This window comes from Meleagris gallopavo, chromosome 14 (genome assembly GCF_905368555.1).
Source record: "Meleagris gallopavo chromosome 14, MGAL_WU_HG_1.1, whole genome shotgun sequence".
In the NCBI taxonomy this organism is placed as follows: Eukaryota; Metazoa; Chordata; class Aves; order Galliformes; family Phasianidae; genus Meleagris; species Meleagris gallopavo.
The window spans coordinates 6,933,579-6,956,519 of NC_139417.1; the positions used below are offsets into that span (position 1 = coordinate 6,933,579).

Genomic DNA, 22,941 nt, shown 5'->3' on the forward strand with positions numbered 1-22,941 from the left:
TAACAGTGAACAACATCCGTAAGTGCCTGAAGAAGTTTTAAAAAAAAATGAATCGTTCTGTGTCTTGTATTCATGGCTCTAATATTTGCATAATGTCAGATAAGAAAGCAAGTGATATACAAAGAAATGATGATTTCTGAGGGTAAAAAGAATAAATGTGTTAATTGATCTGTTCTGATAGCTGTGATTTTTACGACTTATCCAAATCAAATGTGCTTTCAGGAGACAAAGAAGAAGACACAAAAAATTATTATCCATTACCTATGAAAAGAGATTCAATATTTATGTTGGTTTAAAATATGAATTCTGGCAAAATGAAGATACTGTGTAAGAACAGTGCTTTTGAAAAAGTATTGAAACAAATGTGAATTGGACCTTCAATGATACAGGGGATGGTATATGAAATGAAAATTTGTTCAAGCATATTAGGATGACTTAAAGCAAATCTCGTGATATGCAAGGAAGAATAAGTAAATGTAAAATTCCATGTGAAGATGACTTGGAGAATTAAATTACATTAAGACCACTCTCATAATAACTTTTCAAAGCTCATTAGTGCACTGCGACACTGTCTCAAATACCTTTAATAGAAAGAATTCTGTGTGTTGTAATTAAAAGCTGATGTAGTGAATAGTTAAGTTAGTATAGCTCTGCATACCTTTTAATGATATTTCAAGGATTCTATTCTACACCATTTTCTAATTTTAATGAATGTAATGAATCCTATTGATCTGGATGGGACTATTTGCTTAAGTAAAGACAGAGTATTTCAGTGTTTGCCGAACTGAAGCCTTTTTTTCTCATGCTGTGCCAAAAAGGGAAAATTCTCATGCAGTTGTGTAATTACAACCTTGTCAGTACAGCTAACATTAAGTGCTATACAATTAAAATCCATAAAATAAACTGACAGGAAGTACTGTTTCTCCTTAATCTTACAACTTACCCTCCTACTGTGAATTTTAAATAGTAAAAGAGCTGTTAAATTGCATTGTCTTTCATTGTACTTTTTCTTTGTCTTTTACAGGAAAAAGTAGAATATGCCTTCCTGATAATTTTTACAGTTGAAACATTTTTGAAGATTATAGCATATGGATTATTATTACACCCCAATGCGTATGTTAGAAATGGATGGAATTTATTGGATTTTGTAATAGTAGTAGTAGGGTAAGTAACTCATATTCTGTTGTAAAAAGATTTTAAAGTCTTCTTTACAGTGAAGTAGATATAGATCTGTTTGGCTGTGTGTAAGGACCTGAGCTTGACATTTATTCCTCTGGAGTAAAAGCACTGACTGAGAAGAGTGAAGAATTCCGTATAAAATCAAAAGTTTTCACTGGTGTAGGCTGTATTGCACCATCAGCTATACACTAGAAGTTCATAGGGATTTCTGTGTTCCGCCAAATAATTTGACAAGACATATGTTCCTTAGTTGTCTTGCCTGTTGCTTTATCAAGAAGCTCTTGCCAGTTTGTTTCCCTCCTCTGACAAGTTACTGCTCAAGTCTTGTGCAGGTTACCAAAGAGTGGGGAGTTGAATGTCCCCTGGAAAGTGATTATTGAAAAAGGGAATTTCCAGTATTGCAGATTTTTTACTAGTCTTTTTAAATTGATATAGCCTACGGAGAACGTTATTCCATGTAACCTTGTAGATTGTGGCTGGCTTGCAAAGACGAAATTGGTATGGAAGTTGAAAGTCTATCAAGTTCTCTGTAATTGAAAAAGCCCAGGAGTTCAAGAGTATTCTGCTTTTAACTCATGCCACTGTATTAAGGAAAAAGATGCAAAGTAAGGGAATTTGTGGTAAAGCATTATTAAATATGGGGAAGTATTCTGAATGTGTTAATAACCAATTTATAACTATTTGATTCTGAGATGGAAAAAAAATTACTGAGAAGATTGTATTTGGGCCAGTTGCATGGGCCAGAAAGAAATTTTCATTGAGGACTAAAATTTGTATATAAATAGATCCTTCATCAGGCTAGGTCATTCTCAACAGATTGGCCTCTGTGCCTGAAGGGGAAGCTTGGTGGGTAGGTATGGAGACTATCAGAGATAAAAGCTCTGTTCTCTTGCCAGGCTCACTTGAATAGACCTCTTCTCTTTTGTCAAATGACCATGGAGCCACAGTAAGCCTGGAGCAGTCTAATTAACATGACCTCTATCTTTGGCTCTGTCCTAAATACATGATAACTAAAAATTTTTCCATTAACTCATAAAATGCTCACTATTGGAGGCTAAATCTGATTAGGTCAAATATTCGCACTGTGTTCATAAAAAAAATGAAAAAAAAAAAAGGACTGTATCTTATGAAATAAGTAAAATATCACACTACGATTTAAGTTCTAGCTCAAACCCAGATGTTTTGAGGTGTAAATTACTGTGTATGTTGCCATCAGTTGTCATCTTCATGAAATTATTGCCCTTCAGTAACACACAATTTTGTTTTTGCTCTCTTTGTTAAAAAAACAACAATGCAAAACCCAAGAAAAAACACCATGCACGTAAGTAAGGAAACGAGTGAATCCATTATCTAATTAATACTGAAGAGAAAAGCCTACTGGAAAGTTGATTCTCATATGTAACTATAGATGGATATGGAATCACTTCTGGATCTGATTTTATTTGACTAGCATCATCATGCAATTTCATTAGGTATTTTAATAGCTTTGAAAGAGCTGCCATGCTGTCCTCTAGTCAACATATTAGATGAAATTTGCTTTGTGTGCTTTTTCAGCACAAACTAAAGCAGTCCAAATGCATAAATCTTAACTATGCCAGAAGAAATCTCTACCGGGAAAGGAGAAACATGCGCATAGGCTTTTTCCCCAACATAAAATTCAGCATTTAAACTTTTGATAAACTGTACAGGAGGATAAATGTCAATCTTAAGAATAATAAGAGTTTGTATGTTTTATACCTTAATGGCTTTAGATAATGGACATAAAATGACAGAAGTGTAGATATGGCTGCTATTACTCCTGTCCTTGTCATTCCTCTTTGAAACCAGAGTAGGAATTACCTTCTGAGCACTCTACTATTTGCCTGCATTCTTTGTCATGCAATTTCTGTTGATTTAAGTGAAATAATAAGAGTCTAGCAAAGAAAGCTTTCATTGTGCTTTTATAGAGCTTTCTTATGCCTGCAGCCTTTTAAATTTTCTGAATAATGTACTGATTGGCAGGCTTGAAAGCAGCTTCTCTTAAATTGGGGTTTTATTCAGAAGTCTGTTTAACCACGTTGTCTCTGGAGCGCAAGTAGTCTAGCTGAAATCATTGAGGTGGCTCATTTTCTTAGAATTATGCTTCATTTAAATTATGACGATGAATCAGGATCTGAAATACTAACTGTGTGGATTTCTCAAGGTGTTACAGAAGGTGGGTTGCTGGATTGATGCTCATTCCTTAGAATATGTGATGCTCTTTGTGTCTGGTTTTCTTTCAATGAAGCAGACCAGGGATGGGAATCAACTGATACAGGTTGATTGCTGACTAGGGGAGGAGAAAGTCTTAAAGATTCTACTTTGGGCATTATATGACTTAAAGCAACTATCCTACAGCACTGTGAACCAGAGTTGTGAAAACTTCTTTTGATGAAGCCAAAAACCTACACATTTCAGGAGTCCTTTGCAAATGTGAAATATTTCAGGATTGCAAGAATATTGGCTTGATAATCTCAGGAGAAGTGCAGTTTTGCAAGTATTGGACTACTGACTCTGTGCAAAGGATTATTATGGTTTTCATGGTCCCAAATTTTGTCTAGAAAATAATGCGTCTCAAATTCAGATTGAAACCAAAATAGGTCTAAGTTTACTTTGCATTTCAAACACTTGCATGAGTTTGAATTTCTGCTGGAAGTGGGAGGGAAAAATAAAACCTTGTCTTCCAAACTCTTCTAATGAATTACTAGCTCATTTCTGCAGTGAAAAAATACAATATAACAAATGAGTCATCTGGGAATATTTTTATACTCAAGGTTATTATGAATAAGAAACAAATCTTCTTCTGTGTTATTAAATTTTGGCCTCAAATTATTTTTTAATATATTCATCTTTTACTGACTGTATTTAGCATATTGAAGTCACTTGGAGTTCACATATCCCCACTAAAATTAAAACAGATGGTTTCTTGTGATTATCTATTTCATATTTTAAAGAGAAGGCTACTTTTCCAAACTTCACTGTTAAAACGTTTGAACAAGGAGAAACGGCAAAGTAGCTTCATTTATCTTCATTTATTTAAAAATAGCCACGGGGTATGTACAAGTAGGATGCTAATTTATTGGAGATTGTGTGATTGTCACTCTCAGAAGGGATTAGTGCTTGCAATTCATAACTCTTCCTGTCATGATTTAATATGTCAATATTCCTCTCACTTTGAAATCTGGATGGCTTTGCAGAGTTATCTGCAGTTCAAGTAATTTCCTAATACCTTTGATTGCATGGCAAATGGATGGTGATGACCTTACCCTTCATCTCATTTTCTAGATTATTTAGTGTAATATTGGAACAATTAACCAAAGAAACAGAAGGTGGCAGCCACTCAGGTGGCAAACCTGGAGGCTTTGATGTCAAAGCCCTAAGAGCCTTTCGTGTATTGCGACCTCTCCGGCTTGTATCAGGAGTGCCCAGTAAGCTCTTTTCTACTTAATTCTATTGAAATAAATATCGTAACTGATCTGATTGTTTAACTTTCATGTTGCATAGATGAGATAATATAAAGTTGATTTTTGTTATCTGGTTGTTTACATAAAGTGAGATTCAAGATGAATGATATGCTATTTCAACTTGAACAGAGGATTGTGAATTCATTCAGTGTATGATCTTTTTACACAGTTCAATAAGCAGATGGGCAAATACACTTCCTTTTTAGAAGCTTTATATAAAATTGAATTACGTGTTTAAATGCAAATAAACCAAAAATTAAAATTCAGATTTTTAAAATTCTAAATCCTACACATCTGAAAATGTAGGTGATCCTAGAATAGTTTATATTTTGGTAAATCTAGCCAAAGCATATTACACATTTCATATTTCCTGCCTCCTCCAATGCACATGAATGCCTTCTGTTTATGTCAGTAAAGCTACCAGATATATTAGGAGACTTGAAAAGTAGAGCAATATTATTTAAAGAAAGCAATTGAATTTTCTAACAATCCTTCCTATTTTCTTTTCATGCATTACTAATTACTGAAGCTTTTTGGGCTGAGTGAGAGGTTCATGGCTTAAAACTCAACTCTTTCCAGTCATTGTATTTTTATATCATAGTCTCTTACATAGAAATGGTTGTGTTTGGTATATATTTAGCGAAAGAGATTAAATGAAGAAAGAAGCAGTCTTATGAAATGTCAGAAAGGAATTTTGAAATAAAAATGAGCCATGTTTTGTTCTCATTGGTACTTTGGCAACCTTGTTAGTCTGGGGTTTGCTTCTTTTAGTAAGAACCAAATTTGGCTTAATATTTAATTAAGGAGAAAACGCAAGAAAAGTGAAATAAGTTCCGAAAGTGATGTGAAATATGAATAACTAAAAAGTAAGATTGTTCAAAGTGAAAATGAGTTTTCCTAAATAGCTAGTTGCAGAAATATATAAATTTTTTAATCTGGAGAGATATGTAAGTGCAATTTCTGTGGACTTGTTGCAAATTTGTAATTGTAGCATAAGACTTCTTAGAGGTCCTATAAAGTGACCTGCAGCCACTCACCATGGCTTTCATTTCATTTCTAAAAAAAAATCCAACTGTAAATTCTTGTGACACGTTTCAAGCGTTGGCTTCCATGACATAACATTTATTAGCAGAGGAAATCATTAGGCTTTGACAAAAAGCTTTAGGCTCATATGAAATATATTATATGATTCTGGGCAGTAAAAATGTTTTTAAACGGATGCTCTCTGCCTGTGTGTATCATGAATTTTGAGTAATGTGTAATTACAGAAGTTTTGGTAAGGTATGAGCATAGAAACCTAGTTCATATCTTGCATCTTATTTTCTTTCAGGTTTACAAGTTGTCCTGAACTCCATTATAAAAGCCATGGTTCCCCTGCTCCATATTGCCCTTTTGGTATTGTTTGTAATCATAATCTATGCTATTATAGGATTGGAACTTTTTATTGGAAAAATGCACAAATCTTGTTTTCTTATTGATTCAGGTAAGTCATGAAACTGGTTGTTGAAATGAGGGATCGGTTCTGTTGTATTTCAAGTCTGTAGGATTTCAGTTTGAAATAGAACAGGGGCTGAAGCACTGAGACTGTTGTAACCCGTGGTTTCAATAGACTGTAATTTTAGGGAAAGTATATTCTGTTTAAAAGCAATCAAGAAAACTGGTACTACCACTGCCACCAACATGAAGAACAGAGACTTGAATGTGTTCTCAGTGGCTTTTAATGTCTGAAACATCTAACTGCAATGTTAGCATTGAAAATATTAGGGACTGCTATCCGCAAGATATAAATCAGTATTTTTTCTAGATGTCCCGTAGCAAGTAAGGTATACTCTCTTGAGATTACAATTCGACATTGTCTCTCCTTCAGTATTTTGGGTGGTATGACAAAAAATAGAGTTCTAAGATGACTAAGAAAAGAAAACAATGTTCCTCCATCTATGCAAGTGATGCAATGAAAGTGTTTCTTATGGGAGAGTTTTGAAGGAGTGAAATGTTATCATGAGGGAGAAATATGTGATGGCTAAAGGTATGTTTCCTTCACCTAATAAAATAAAGTAGACTACCTGAAGCAATTAGTCTTAACCTGTTTCCTTGGTTGTACATCAATGGAGTGAAGAGGAGAAGAAAAAAACACCGTTGTGTATGGGGTGTTTCTGGAAAGATGTGTTGCGTTATTATGACTGTGAACATGCTTTTTTTTCCTACCCATTGGTCAATTACTTGAGCTCTTTTATGTGCTCGGTTTTGATTAAAATATTTTCAGATTAAAGGGCACTGGTGTAGGAGAGATAAGCATCTCTAGAGCTCATGAGTTCCCTTTCTCAGCTTTTCTCAGGTTGATATCTAGATTTATGTTCCGATAGGTTTGATATTTCTTCATATAGAAGAATTAGCTCACAAATGTTTGAGAAGTGAAACAGACTTTTTTGGTCAATTTTCAGATATACTAGTTGAAGAAGATCCAGCACCTTGTGCATTCTCAGGGAATGGACGTCAGTGTGTCATGAATGGCACTGAATGTAAGGGTGGTTGGGTTGGACCGAACGGAGGCATAACGAACTTCGATAATTTTGCATTTGCAATGTTGACTGTGTTCCAGTGTATAACCATGGAAGGATGGACTGATGTGTTATACTGGGTAAGTAACTTCAGACATCATTGAACATTGCTTACTTTTAAACAAATTTCAACATTCAAATGAGAAGTAAACTGTTTTACAATACCATAAGTAAGAAATCTTGGTGAGTTTTTATAGGAGCTTAACAGCTTAACTTATTCCAGTCGCAATATCTTTTTGGCTTGCTTAGGCTAGGAATGCATTTTAGCAACAAATTTATTCTTTGGGTTTTATTTGTTTGTTTTTGTTTTTGTCTATTTCATTTGGATAAAAATAATACCACATTTATGTCCTTTGGATTAACATTTTTTTTTTCATGCAAGCGTACAGTTTTTAACATGTCTGATTAAACTTAGGATCTCTCCTTCCACAGTATTTCTGCAAAATGTTTTGCAATATTAACATAAATTAGACCAAAACAAGCTCTCAGCTGTCATTGCTTGCCTTGGGTACTGAAAACCACTTGTTATACATTCAAACAAAAACCATGTCACAACAGTTGTAAGCCTGACATTGTCACCAAAGAAGCAGTAAAAGGCATTCAGAAGTTCCGCTGTGTAAGGCCCCACCTTTAAATGCTACTTCAGCATTAAATAATGAACCTTCTCCATCTTGGAACATAAACAAACAGCTGGACACAGGCTGGAAACAAGATACTCTTTGTCCTAATTTTGCAGATGAGAATGAAGAAAAAGAACACAGATTTTTAAGTGAATAGGGTTACGTAAATATTCAGATAGGAATGTCTCTGCCTTACCCTATTCCAATCAAAGAACATTTTGTTCTGTGACTTTTTAAGGACCTAATATTTGGCATGAGTGATTTGTAGAATGTCGTGCAAGAAGACCATGACAGAACCTGCCTACTGCAGGTGCTCAAAATCGTTGAGGATATTCCATACTACTTGGTACTGAGCAGTAAGTCTTTGCAGCACTTAGGACCTTATGGCATCTTAACAGTTTGAATACTGAGATTTTTTTTACGGAAGGAGAAATTTGATTGCTAGTAAGGATCACTTTTAGAAAATCACTGAAAATAGATGAGCTATCTTAGGGCATGTCTTTGTGGAGCTGTGTTCTATGTTGTGTTGTTCATAGCAGCTCATGGTTAGGATTGCTTTTAAGTTTGGCCAAGTGGGGTTATTTACTAATACTGAATCTTCTGTGGAGTACAAGATGCAATAAAAGATGAAGCATTTTTCAGTGAATGGACACATTAAGTGGTCATTTGTTGCAAATCAAGGTGAAATATGCTGCTGCTAAGTAATATAACAGCTGTCTGTGTAGTCTCAGAATAAAATTTGTGATACTAGAAAGTATCATATGAATACATTTTTAATATAGTGTCACTTAAAAATAATTAAGATGATAGGCATTCTCTTTGGATTCAGAGATGAAGAAGATGGCAAAATAAGAATCTCTGCTTCCACTGTCAGTTGTCAGAGGTTAAGAATTGGCTGTAAGCATGCAAACCTTTGGTAGTAAAGTGACTGACAGTAATACAAGGCTCAACATGGGCCAGTTTGTTGTTTGTCAGGGTGTAGGTTTATCCTTTTTGAGTTTTGCTCTCCAGTTCTTCTTAATTTTCTCAGAGAATGCGTTATTGCAGAGTTAATATATATTTTATGTGATTTGTATTACGATGATGATGGGTATTTTTATACCTCCTGAAACAGAAGGTTTGCCATGATTGTCCAGAAAAAAAATGCACTTTTAATGCTTTTCAAGGCAGAAGTGTGCTCACATTTGTTAATTACTGTAACAGTCACAGATTTTTACAGTGAAAGTCAGTGATAAAGCTTTCAGGGAGTTAACATATCCAGACTTATGATTTTTATAGAAATAAATTAATCTGAATGGCTTAATATTAAGCATATTTTTCCCCCTTGGAATTAAGAAGCTAATTGATTAGATGCATTCTAAAAAATCTCTAGCCCCAAAAGTAAAACCATTAGAAAAGGGTGCTGAAAATTGTCATGGTCAGATGTTTTCAAAATGCAATGCATAAGAAAATTCAAATTCAAAAGCTTCAGAACTGCATGCAGAACTGTGTGTTATTTTGTTTCTCTAAAATGGCTTCCCAAATCCAAAGTTATTTACAGGTACACAGATGTCAGTTTTAATTTTACTAAAAATGATACTGGGGTTGTTAGTAAGAGAAGAAAGAAATGTATTGACCTTGTAAAATATGCTCAAAACCAGATTTTCATATAGCTTTGGAATTTAAATGATATTTTCATATAATTTAATTGTAGCTCTAGATCCTTTGTATACCAGTGAATTGCCCATTTTCAAGCTGAAATCACTTGCTGAGGACAGAAGAAATGACTTTTTATGTGTTTTACGCTTACCACTGATTAACCTGAGGTAGATTTAGCTATTGCTAATTAAGCATTCAAAAAGATTTTGTTTTAATCACAAACTGAGAAAAGGCATACACTAGGTTGTGATAAAAATGTGCAAAGAATCTAAGGAAACAATTACAGATGTTTAGGTTTGTGAGTTAACTTTTGCTTAGAAATCTGTAGATGAAAGCCGAATGGAATGAGTTTTCTTGAAAACAAACATGAGAAAAACAAACCCACAAAGATTAGAAGCTGCACAAAAAGTCTGATTTCTACTTGTTCTCTGTGCAAACTGTAAAATTGGCTATGTAGAATTATCTTGCTAGCAGGTGTAAGCTGAGTGGGTGAAATATGTGCAATACTTTGCATCACGTTATGTGGCATTCTGCTAGCAAGAATGACAGCTGAAAATTACAGCTTCCAGTAACGCTCGCTAATACAGCTTGTTTTCACCTGGTTAACAACAGTAAACTCTCCCTAAAAATTCCCTAAGCATCAGTAGTTTTTTTTCTAATACATATTTATAATAGATTGAGGACTTGATCCTGGGACTGCTTGGCACCCTTCCCATCCTGGTGCCTCACCTGGATGTCCTGCTGCTCACCAGTTTGCACCTGGTTCCTATATGTCCTATTATTTTTAGTGCTTTTCCTTAGTGCTTAGTTTTCTCTAGTTTCTGTGCAATGCACTGAGTAGCACACATCACTTATTTCATCCACTGAAAACGCGACTCTTTAATGCCAAATGCTGGACTGAATTGTAGAGGCTAAGGGATATTGTCCTTGTCACTTACACCAGCCAATGCGGCATATGTGTTCCCAAATTGTCTAATATTTTTGTGGCTGCACATCTGTACATCTCTTCCATTTTGATCAGGAGTGTGTTTACTCCTGACCACAGCCCTGTCTGTTTGCTCAGTAGGTCCAGACGCAGACTTACACTGTTAGCTTTGGATCCCAGTACAGTCCTCATTGGCAAAGTGGCTCCAACTGAAACTGCTGAATTATGCTATGTGATGTCTTGTGGTTTTTAATTTTCTTTTTAAACCTTTAATGTAAGTACTGATATTTTAACAAGATGAACCTTTTCACAAGGTTTCACGTTTAAAATATGCAGTTCATTAACTGGATGTGTAAGTAATCTAAAATATATCTAAAACTTTAAGGTTTAAAGAAAGGGATGTTGGAATATTTTTAATACATCCTTTACCAACGTGTCAGCTTCTGAAATTGTACCCTTTACTACTGCTTGAAAGAAGCATCAAATAATACTTCATTGATAATTAATATGCTTTTATAACAAAAAGAAGTGCGCACTTAGAAACCTGTTTCATTCTTCAGAAGTTGAGCTTTATTTGCCCCAGTATCTTTCTTGAAGTATATTAGAACATTTGAAGAAAACCAATCATTTCAGTAATGCATTCTGTTTAGGTTTCACTGCACTTCTTCACATGTTGAGTGTGCAAGTGCCTATCCAGCCACTGCATTAATTAACCACGAATAATGTATTTTAAGGTAGAAAAAAAAGTATCAATATTTATTTAAATAATGAAATCATAGAATGTCTTTGGTTGGAAGAAACCTCAAATCAGATCATTCTAATTCCAACCCCCTGCATGAGCAGGGTTGCCAACTGATCAAATATTTATATGATGAAGTACAAGAGCTATGATTTTCTCACTGGCTTTCCAGTCTATGATTTTCTTACTGGCTTTCCAGTAGTACAGGGTGACTTAAAATGTGGAAAACCATTATATGTTTGCTTTCCAACTGGATGAAAATCTGAAAGAATGACTACAATTTCCTCAAACTTGCCCATGCAGAAGAAAATAATTACAGTGATAAAACAAAGTCTATTGATTTTTCAGAATGTCAGTCAGATGATCAGGAGCTCAACAAGTCTTCTCATCACCTCTCTTCTAGTTGTGCTCCTAGCTCAAGAATCACAGAGGATTGCCTACAGTAGGAAGTATTTTAAGGGGATGTGATGTACTTGAAAGCAACTAGTGCACAATCAAAGATTTTTCCTGGAAACAACCTAGTATTTTATAAACCTGTCTCACAGAAGAAACCGTTGGCTGGTGCACAAAGTGTATTATTAGTCCATAAAAAAAGTTGCAGAGCACATTTAAAATATTATGAAAACTGTCATCAGGGTGCTGAGAAGGAATCTTTAAAATAAATAAATTAGCAAAATCTTTTTATATGACCAACTGGTCAAATAAGCAATGATACTCAAGAACTTTGACTTGACTGATCCAATATAACATTAGAAAACGAAGACATAGGTTGATATAAATTATTTTGTCACATTACAGCAGCAGAAATGGAAGGCATGTTATTGCATCCAAACAATACTGGTCAGCAATGAATTTCAGCTTAGCCTAAGAAGTTAATGGATGCTTGATAACTTTGTGTTCTTCTGTACATCAGCTGCAAATGTTCAGCAAATAGCGTTAAAAATCGTGATTCAATATGCAAGACAAATCTTACAAAATCTGTATTGCTCCCTTTTATTTGTCTTTTATGTACTAAGGATAGCTTAGCACTGTTCAACACCACTCAGGTCATCTAAGGGAGACTCTTCAGTGAAACAAGGCAGTACATCCCCAAAGACACTGATGTGCTGGCTGCACAGTGCTCCCGGCGTTTGATGACTACATAGCCAGAAATTTAACACATGATGTCCAGCTGGAGAAAGAATAGTAAGAATTTTGGTTAGCAGTATTAATACACTGCATAAATTGTACTTAAGAACCAGGGATAACAGGCAGTATTAAAAAAAAAAGTAAATGTGCGCTAATTGTTTGAATTCAATTCCAAGCTAAAATCTAGTTTAACGCATCCCTCACCCTTAGATAATGATTTGGACTACTTGTTTTTCCCAGAATCAGCCAATTTTAGATTGCAAAGAGTTGATATTTAAATTATCAATAAATTAGAAACCTCAGAAAGAAAGAAAATGAAATGATCAAATTCAGATCTACAAACAGAGCTTCCAAGCCAGGGAACATGCATATTAACGAGTTTGAATTCGTATTGGAAGAGATGATCACATATATATTTTTAAATGAGCAGATTATCATAGCCCACCTGAGGATGATTTTAAAGTACCCCACAGAGAAATATCGTTTCCATGCACTGAACCTGATCTACTTTGACAAGATATCTAGTATCTCAGTCTTAGCTGACTACTGACCTATACTGCAGTCAAAGCATGGAACTAATTTCTTGTCACACAACATTGCAAATACTCAAAAGAACATATTACTTCTCCCCAGACAGTTTAAATAAAATAGATGGAAACTGGCTTAGAAGTAGGCTGTACGTCCAGTGCTGAGGACTCCTCTAGCTGAAGCTTCAGTTCATCAGTAACACTTACCACAAGAAGAAAAAGATCATTTAAAACACATTTTACTTTCCAGACTGTCCCAGGATTACAGCTGAGTAGGTAAATTCAAATGTACCTTGAGTATTGAGTTTTCATTTGTACATCCTCTCTATATATGATAACAATTATACACCATCAATCCAAATGATTCATGCTATTATTTTTGCAAAGTCAGCAATACATGCATTTACAGTATCATGTTGTGTGAAATATACATAGCTGTCATGGCAGATTCGACAATAACTACTACTTCCAAAAGTAGTTGGAGTTGTTATTCTGTGCTTTTTAATACATTGTAGCTAAACACTGAAAAATAAGTAGAGTCTTCATTTAGTGATTCTTTCATTTCAATAATGAAAAAGTCTTTTGAGCCCTTAGATTAAACAAACCAAATCAATAAATTTAAGTTTTAGAAAATAATGTAATAAATACTAATAAAATAAGTTTCAGAGTGGAGTTTTTCTGGGCAATACATAGAAGCTCTAATTAATTGTATTAATCCTAGATTACTCTGCTGAAACTGATGAAGGAGTCAAACGCTTCTGATTTGTTACACCTTGAACATGAATTTTGTTAAACCTGGTGGAGTTTTGCTTCCAACCATCCTGTAGAAAACCTCCTTTGGCTTACTAGAATGGGGAGAGGCACTGCTCACCACTTAGTTATGGTGATGTGCACCTGCTCTGCCATCAATGCAGGCTGCTGCCAGAGTGATTCAACATAAGATAGCTGCCTGAAGAAGAAGAAGTAATTCCTTAGCAAACTGTCAAATTTGACGTCTAGGCTTCCCTTGGAAAAAAAATGCTTTTTTTTTTTTTGATGATGTGACTGCCTAACATAAAATTTATTAGCTAACAAAAGATAAAAGTAACAGAAATTAGAAAGTTGTATTCAGATAGATGGAAGCAAATTAATACAAATGAAGCTGTGTCTTACAAGTTGAAGTTTAATTTGGAAGGGTTACCTGTGTGTAAACTGTCAATAACTGTGGTTTACATACAGAGGTTGGGGGCCAAATTTAGAGGCAATGAAGTAATTATGAAGCTCTGCGGGTACTGTAACAACTTCTCATCTCTCCAGAAGATACAATTCTTTTTAGCCTCCCTTAATGCCCAAGCTACAGAATTATGATTTTCCAGTTGTTTTTGAGCCGAGATGCTTGGCAGAGCAGTCGACTCTGAGTTCACATTCACTGGAGCTTCTCAGCATGTGTGCGAGTCTGTCCAACCAGGAGAATGTCATGGAGAGCTGTGCTTTAACTACAGAACCCAAAGAAGATGGAAGATAAAATTGCATGCTTTCACAAACCAGTCTGGAGGCTGCTATGCTTCAAGCACAGCCTGCTTTAAGTCAGCTTGAAGTTAACTCCACTTCAGCCAGAAATATCTCAGAACACAAACTTTGAAGTGAGCAGGCTTTGAAAAGCTATCTACTGTACTCTAACGTGAGTAGAATAAATAGTCTGTGATCTGAGGTCTGTGAACCTGCAGCATGTGCTTCAAAGAGAGCAGGTTTAGTCCCATTTAACAGAATACTGATTCCTGAGAGATTTTTACACCCTTCAAGAGTCTCAGTTTGTCAGTCTAAATTTTTAAGATAGGCTCTAGGTCGCTATAAGTAAACCCACAGATTATATCTCCACTATGTTATGAAAGGAGAAAGGTAAGATTGAAAACTAAGGAAGTGAAGAGACCAAATGATTTAGAAACATTGTGAAAAATAATTCAAAATAGATTCAGGCATCAGTGGAGTATGTATCTAATAGGACAAATGCAGAATTAGAGGTGTTATTGCACTGCTTTATCATTATCTCCAATTAGGGCTAGATTAATCAATACATACAAAGAACTTGCAATAATTTACATAAACCAGTGGCAGCTTTTCAGGAAAGTAAGGCTTTTAAAATCCCCATCTGCAGATGGGGATTTTAAAGTTACCACAGATAGGATAAGTGAGACATTTTAATGATTTCTAATTAATGTTTTGGATTGGGATGTGCTATCTACCGCTTTGTAACACTGATGGTTATATCTGTGCTATAAACTTGGCTTGCTCTCTCTATTTCGCTTCAGAGATTTCCCTGAACAGCTACACTGCAGGATATGATAGCTGACTCCAATTACAGCACAGCTAACAAAATTATTCACCCCAAATGCCAGATGAGGCAGTTTCAGACTGTACCAAGTTTTGTCCCATCAGCTGAAGATAATTCTTAAAGAGTTTTCAGGCATATGCATGTTGATATAGAGTCAAATATACAAAGAAAATGTTGATCTCTACCAATTGGACTTGCACAGAGTAATTTGTCTCAGATCTGATAGTGCCCACAGCTGGATCCTATTATGGGGGCTTCAGGCTGGTCCTGTATCACTTATGAAAAGGATTGGAACAGCTTCAGATTTTAGTTCTAGTGTCTGTATGAAAGCATGAAAATACCAACAGTGGCGTTCTGTAGAATGAGCATTTTTAAAGACTTACCTAATGAAATAATAGTGCATTTACCATTACAGTGAAACCAAATTAAGTGATAAGAAAAAACACTCTGTCCTTCTTAACATTCATTATCTTGTCTGTCCTCTGGGTGACATGATGGACAAACTAATTAGAACTGAAATCAAAACATTAAGTTTAGTGCTGGAAAAAGGCAGAAAGAAGGGCAAGAAGAGTGTCACTTGGCAAATGACTTTGCAATAGGTGTTATGGATGCTGAAATCTTAATGGATTCAAAAAGAGATGGGGCAAGTCCACTGGCAGCCATGACATATGGCACGTTCTCTGCTGTGTCATGCCTTCAAGCCACAGAGAGCGAGTGTCTCACAAGATTTTTGCTGGTGAGTTGAGACCTTACAGCTTCTGGATTTCCTAATGTCATTTTACCATTATTTGAGGTGCTTTTACTGCTTATGTTTCTTAGTTGCAACTTCCAGTAGTCTGGAATTTGTGTCTTTGTAACTCCCTATTTCTAGTTTTTGAGTGAGAAGTTAGTATTAATCCTTTCAATTGGAAAAACCTCGTCTTTTTGTGTGTGTGTATTAACCAAGCTCTGTCTCCATCATTAGTCAAGACAAACTGACTCTTCTAATGTTTCTTTAAATTGAAGTTATGGAAAATGCCACAAGACATGCATGAAATGAGCAAGTTTTCCAAATAGACAGGACTTATTTACATGCTTTCATCTCTGGTATTAATGCAATCAGAAATATTAGTTCATGTTTAGAAATTATGATGCGTTATCTGAATAGACTTTATTTGTCTCTAGAATTAAGTGGTGAAATTATTGAATAGATGCAGTTTCAGGTAGTTGATTTTAAGAGTTAGTGCCAGGAATTCTAGTGGATTAAGGGTTCTTGAGTTAGGAATGCTTTAAATTAGTTCATCATCTGTCCAAACCAAAACATTTCATCTGATGCTGGTTAGCTGCAGTTTCCAAGCTTTCACATCACAGGGCATTAGTCCTAGACAGATTAGCCTAAAATATTGGGCTTATACATGAAACTGCATAAATGAGATGGACTTTTTTTTTCATATATTACACACATTAAAATGATTTAAGGAGAAGCAAAGCAAATCACAGCTGTGTGTACCTTTATAACAAAGCGTGGGAATTCATCTTTGCTCCTGGCTTACTAAACTAGCACAATGCCTTGCTTCTTGGATATGTCCTCTTTCTGAGGAGGAAGAGTGTATCAGGTTGGGTTCCAGTGATTCCCAGAGCTCTTTTGTTCTCTCTGGATCTTTTGTTTTTCTCAAACTGAAATTGCACATATTCATCTTTCAAGTTTTTCAAAACAATTTATAGAAGGAAATTGTTGGCATCAACACCAGATGAATTTCTGCCCTTACTCCGCTCTGGGACTTGCAAAATGCTATTTGCTAATGGTATTGTTGAATTGGATGCAAAATGCATTCATATGCATGTGAAATTTAATCAAAATGTTGATTCTTACGAGCTATTATTAGAAAAACACTTTGTCTGATCTGTGTGTTATGAATCACTTCTATGAAGTAAACTCAGTTCTGAAATAATAGAATAACTACAAGGTATGCATTTAAAAAAATCTCTGAGTAAATGTCAGTTGCCTACAACTGAAAGAAGGTGCAAAGGGCAGCACACACTGGAACAAAGCAGAAATCCAGTATTGGCAATAGGTCATTTTATTAATCTGAGTTCTCTTTGTTGTTAAGAGTTCTGAAAACTTGCTTTGGGAAAACAGTCATGGGAGATAAAAAGAAAGTGTTAGTCTCCTCAGCATAAGCCCCTAATGTATTAAGTATTGCTAAAAGTATTGCATAGGAGATTGAGTTTAAGTAGGTCAGTATAACGGCAGCATTATGAAAGACCTTGTTTTCCACGTGAATATGTTGCAGAATTGGACCATGGAAACCTGGGATCTTTTAAAATTGAACTCAATGGTTCCAGCCTTTCTGATTGGCTATAATCTTTCTCCATTTTAATTTCTCCAAAACTTAGTTTTCTTCAAATTAAAAGGAAAATATGCAAATCAAATATGTACTTCACAATTTTTAAATTATTATTAGTAGTAGTATTTTGCTATCAAGTAAGTAATTCTAGGTTGCTTTTCAGGATTTCAGCTTGATTTCTAAAACAATTTAGCTGCAGATGTACACAGAGGTTATTTTAGAGGACAAATGAAGGAGTTAAGTAAAAGAATCTTCTTTTGGTTACTTTGGAAGTCTCAATTTAGTTAGTGTAACGTGTCATTGTGACTGATCACCATTGAAGAAAAGTGCCTATGGACCTTAATCTGCAAAGACTTAATGTGTGTGCTTACATTTAGCTGAACATTGCATCACCTTGCAGAAACTGAAACTATGATTTTTAAAAGATAGAGAAAAAATGAATTTAGAATTACCATTTGAAAAGGTTTTGTTCCTGTGTGTAATATGGAACTGTGTCGATTTCAGCAAGGATGCTAATGATAGGGTTTAAAGCTGAGCTTTTATAGAGCTCAAAGCCTGATCACAAATTTCAGATGCAATGAACAGACTTAGGACAGCATTCACCTGAAAGGAAAAGGGTTTCCTTGTTAATTGTACTACAATACCAGGTCCGGTCTTGAGTATTCACAGAGCCCTTATAGTCTCCTGAATCTCATGTCTAAAAAGAAGAATCTAATGCAAAAATAAGATGTGAGAAGTATTTCCAAGAAGTTATAAATCAGAATTTATGTTTGTAACTTACTGAAATGTCTTTTTGCATCTGAAAATTACAGGAAACATTCAATTTTCCTGTGTTTTACATGCAATTTTTTTTTTTCTTTTGGAATAAGTGTTCTAAGATGTCCATGGATAAGTTCTTTGAGTCTTCCTCACAGATGCAGTAAGCTCACTAAAATTAGGCACTGGAGAAGGTCTTTATAGAAAAACCTGTGTAATCGATAAGTAGTACATCTGAAGTTCAGGAAATTCAACCTTACTTAAAGAACAAAACAAAAAACCAGCAACCACAACACTTTTTAAACTTCATTTAACATTGATCTTGGTGTAATTTTGGTTCAGAAGTGTTTCTGGGATATTTCGTTGTTTTTGTTATGTTTATAAATTTTTATTTCAGTTCTTTGTTTGTGTAAAGTTCTGTTCATGTTTTTAAAAATCTGAATGTATCCAGATGTAGCTTTTCAGGAAAAAAAAAAAAATTGAAATGTCATTTTGCAGAAAAAAGTTATATTACTTGTCCTGTGGAAATACATTTCAGTACTTCTTTTCTCAAAGGATCATTCATGTTACTAAGGTATATATGAACTAACAGTCCTAGTAAGCATAAATTAACTTAGTGGAATCCAAGGGGTACTTTTCTTGATGTTAGAGAATAGAACTGTTGCAATACTCAATTTGTGTGTTTGATAGTATTTTTAGACTGAAAGCTAGGTTCTCTCAGTACTTTCTTTTCAAGTACGTATTATGAATGCTAATTAAATGTGGCCAGTGCCTTCTTTCTTGTATCATTCCCCTTCTCAAAGTACTGAAAGAATGAAGAGAATGCTATCTCACCTGAATGATTAAATTCTGTTTCTCTGACTCTTAGTTCCTATTACTATAGAGATCTACTCTATAAGATCATCTTATTTCTTGCAGATGAATGATGCTATGGGATTTGAATTGCCATGGGTGTATTTTGTCAGTCTCGTCATCTTTGGGTCATTTTTCGTACTAAATCTTGTTCTTGGTGTATTGAGCGGGTAAGCATACACCTTTTTCATCATGAAGGCAGAGTCCTGAATTCAGTTGCCATGAACACACAGGTTATTTCATGCAGGTGAGACTTGAGTTGCCATGAGGTTTTTTTTTTTATAATAAGTATTTCTTTTTTTTCTAATTAGAACAGAAACAGTTTTATGTAGCCTTCATAAAAAATAAGAAACACTAAAATCAGTTAGACATACTAGTATATATATCTTCATGTCCATATTTATGGCAAAAGTATAAAAAGAACTGAAAATTTTCCTGTGCTTAATTAAATATTTTAATTCATGTTCTAAGGCATCACATCTGCGGTATAATTTGGGTGAGTAATAAAATTAAAGAGAAATTAATTGGTTTTAAGAACTGTATAAATACAGAACTTTCAGTGTTGACACCTACGTGATCTGGCAGCTGCAAAAAGGACTCTGCTGTTTAATGAATGACTGAATCATAACTTATTTCCTTACATTTTACAGGTAAATGATGCAATAGGATGTGAATGGCCATGGATCTATTTTGTTAGTCTTATCATCCTTGGCTCATTTTTCGTACTTAACCTGGTTCTTGGTGTACTTAGTGGGTAAGCAGTTGAGTTAACATTGTGTATGCTACTGCTACTTGTAAGATGGCCTCTGCATTTACTCAAGCTTCTCAGCAATAGCTTCTTTTGCATGTACTTTAGATTCTATGTCATTCTACCAGTGTTTGCTCTTTGGACTGAACTGTGTGATCCTAATGCTTGTATCTGTCTGACATCACGTTCACCATGCTTGCCAAAAATACTCATTAAGTGAGGTGTTGATCTCCACATTCTGTAATATTTCAGCACAGGTACGGGTAGTGCTTGTAAAAATATTTTCCCCTACAGATATATTGGTGTTTCTTTCTGAAAGTTGCTTTAAGAAAAAAAAAAAAAAATGCTGTAAATTGATTGGAGTTCTCTTTGCATTTACTAGTTATACAGCAAAATTTTTTAATGGGGTGCTTCAAGATTTGTCTTAGAGTATGACTGGATTACACAAAATATTTAGTGCTTATTGTATTGTTGTGTACTACTAGCGAGCTAATATATTTATCAGTAATCAAATATCAATTTATTATGTTTGTCAGTGAGAGACTATTATAGCACTTCATTGTTCTGTGTACTCCAGACTGACTAAGAGCTGAAGTGGAATCTGTTGTAGCTGCATAATAGGTTTTAAAACTATATGTCAACAGTTTGCAAGGTTTCTTTCCAACAAAGCCCCCTTTCTGAGGTTACATCTTTGCTTCTTCTGCCATTTCCTGTCTTGCAACACAATTGAGCTTGGGAAACTCCAAATTAGGTAAACGTATTTTAAAAAAATCCTGCTAGCATTTGAAAACTCTGTGCATTATTAGAATCTTCAAATCATGAAGTTTGAAAAAGACCTCTAAGATGATCAAGTCCAACCACCAACCCTGATCATAATTGTGTGGATAAGCTATGAATTACAAGCAAACAGTATCATTCTGGCCAGCTGTGACAGCTTTGTTAGCCAATAGAAAAATTGGTCTTGCATTGAATGCAGCCTTGGAAGTGATGGTGTCATCAGACTGCCGGTTGCGTGCACGACCGTATTCTCTGCTTTGCCATGTTGTACATCAGATTTGAAAGGAATTATATAATGCTACATTATATTCCCGGAAGCCAGGCAATCAGAAACAACATTTCCAATTGCTGATGATTTTGTTTCAAGAGCATTTTTATCTAGCTAGTGTTTCTACAATGTGGTTTTTAAAATCGGATTGATTATCTGTGATAGACTACTTGCACACAAAAAACTAGGGAAGTATGGTTTTACCTTACTTTCAGAATCAACTCATAAAGTGGGAGTTTAAGAGCAAAAGGGTAGACATAAAGCACATCAGTTTATTTTCTTTTACAATTTATCTCTTCCTTCCATGGCCCACCCTGATTTATAAAGGGCGATTTATGCAGCCATATAGGCTTGTTTTATTCAGGGAAAAACATGTCAACTGTTGCAAAATGAATGGTTTAGCTCTTGCATCACAGTCACACTAAACAAGCAAGAAAGAAAAAGACGAAAAATGAGGGTAGTTGCTGTATGATTTATTTCTCCTTTTGGTAGTGTTACCTAACATTGCTGTGTGACTAGATTTCCCACTAAAGCCATTAGTGGATTAGGTTTTCACATTTCCTTTCACTGGCCCTTAAGAAGGTCATAAGGAGCAGTTAGTTTTCTTCCTGTCACGCAAAGGTGTGTTGTCAGAGCAGTTAATTAGTATTTTCCTTTTCCCTTGCATGACTCAAATTAATTGCTACTGGTCTCAGATTTTTTTAATTTTTTAAAAGCAAGTTGTGTAGAAAGTAATGCCAGATGTGATGTGCTGATGCACATGTTCACTTCTTCCACTGGAGCCAGGAAATTGAGAGGTCCATACAGCTAAGCTCTTTATTTGATTTAATATCTTTAAAATATTTTAAAAGGTTTGCACCATTTTGATACACCAGCTACTTTTTTCACTGCCTGGTTTCTGTATTTTAAGAAGGTAGTTTTTCAAAGCTATTAAAAATTGAGTAAGTCAGATAAATTACTGCATTTTTGATTGCACCCCTCTACAATTCCATTAGATTTAATGACTCAGATACCTTTAACATAAACTTTCAGGCATCAGTATTTATCAGTACTCTTTCAGCAGCTTTTCTTTTCTTCTTGCAATGAGATGGTTTTGGTGAGGAAAGTCTGTTGGAATTATGAAGTTTTTCTAGAGCCACTGTTATAGTAAAATAGGGGAAAAGGTGTCCCTTAGTAAGGTTCCATTCTTCAGAAAATAAATTTCCCCTGGTTTCTAGGTGTTTCTTGACCCATAGGTTTTAATGGGCTCTTAGAGCCCTTACCTACTTGCCTTTACTTGAGTGAAAGTAGCAAGTGTCATGTGTACTCAGATTTATAATTTCTTTCATTCCTGAACTTGTTTTCTGCCATGGTGTCACTAACTGCAGTGTCAGTTGAGCACTCAGAGTGTTTGATGGATTGTCTGCTGTTCGTGATTTCCATGCTGAAGGAAATGGTACGAGTGACCTGAGATTTGTGATTCATAAATACCACCAAAATTGACATCGAGTGGGGAAAGAGAAAGGGGGAAGCGAGTATCCCTGAAAGATATAAAAGACACCTATTACAGCAAAGTAATAATTGGTACAAAAGAGAAGAAAATGTCCCGGAGAACATTTGAAACTCTGATGAGGGCCAGTGTGGAACAGTTACACGGATTTGATTTGGTCACTGAATGCATTTATATTTAACATATAACTATTTTCCATATATTATGTATTTACACCTACTTGTCTAAATTTTATGGGTATGCTGAACATTTTGTGGATGTATTTGTATTAATTAGTGGAAAGCTGTATATACATATATATATATAATTCTGAATTAGGCATTGAATGTGTAACACTTGCATTCTTTATGTTATTTAAGTTAGCTTTTATGTTTTGTGTTCTTCAAACCATAGCATGAAACTTCTTCTATGATAAAACTACAAAGTTAAATTGTACTTAACCAATCAAAGAATGCAAGAAGTTATGGCAACTGACTTGAAAAGCATGGCTTTGCATACAGATTTTGTAAGTGGAATCTGAATGCCTAAGACAATTTTTCTGTATGGAAGTGTTAGTTCCTGTAACATACAGTTGTGCTGAATACATTGAAATCTGCTGTTCTGATCTGTTTGCGGTT

The 22,941-nt window shown here is 35.0% G+C and overlaps 1 protein-coding gene across 5 annotated transcripts in view; it reads left to right on the plus strand.

Moving 5' to 3' along the window:
• The window catches only part of CACNA1D (calcium voltage-gated channel subunit alpha1 D), a 168,517-nt gene that overhangs the window by 60,394 nt on the left and 85,182 nt on the right, over nt 1-22,941 (plus strand). For 3 of the 5 annotated variants that reach the window (XM_085236267.1, XM_085236269.1, XM_085236270.1), the window contains exons 4-8: nt 1,025-1,164; nt 4,483-4,625; nt 5,992-6,144; nt 7,103-7,299; nt 19,693-19,796. In XM_085236267.1, coding sequence (XP_085092393.1) covers nt 1,025-1,164; nt 4,483-4,625; nt 5,992-6,144; nt 7,103-7,299; nt 19,693-19,796 — 737 coding nt within the window. Of the gene's footprint in view, nt 1-1,024; nt 1,165-4,482; nt 4,626-5,991; nt 6,145-7,102; nt 7,300-19,108; nt 19,213-19,692; nt 19,797-22,941 lie in introns of those variants that run through there. The other 2 variants (XM_085236268.1, XM_085236271.1) reach the window with 2 other exon arrangements.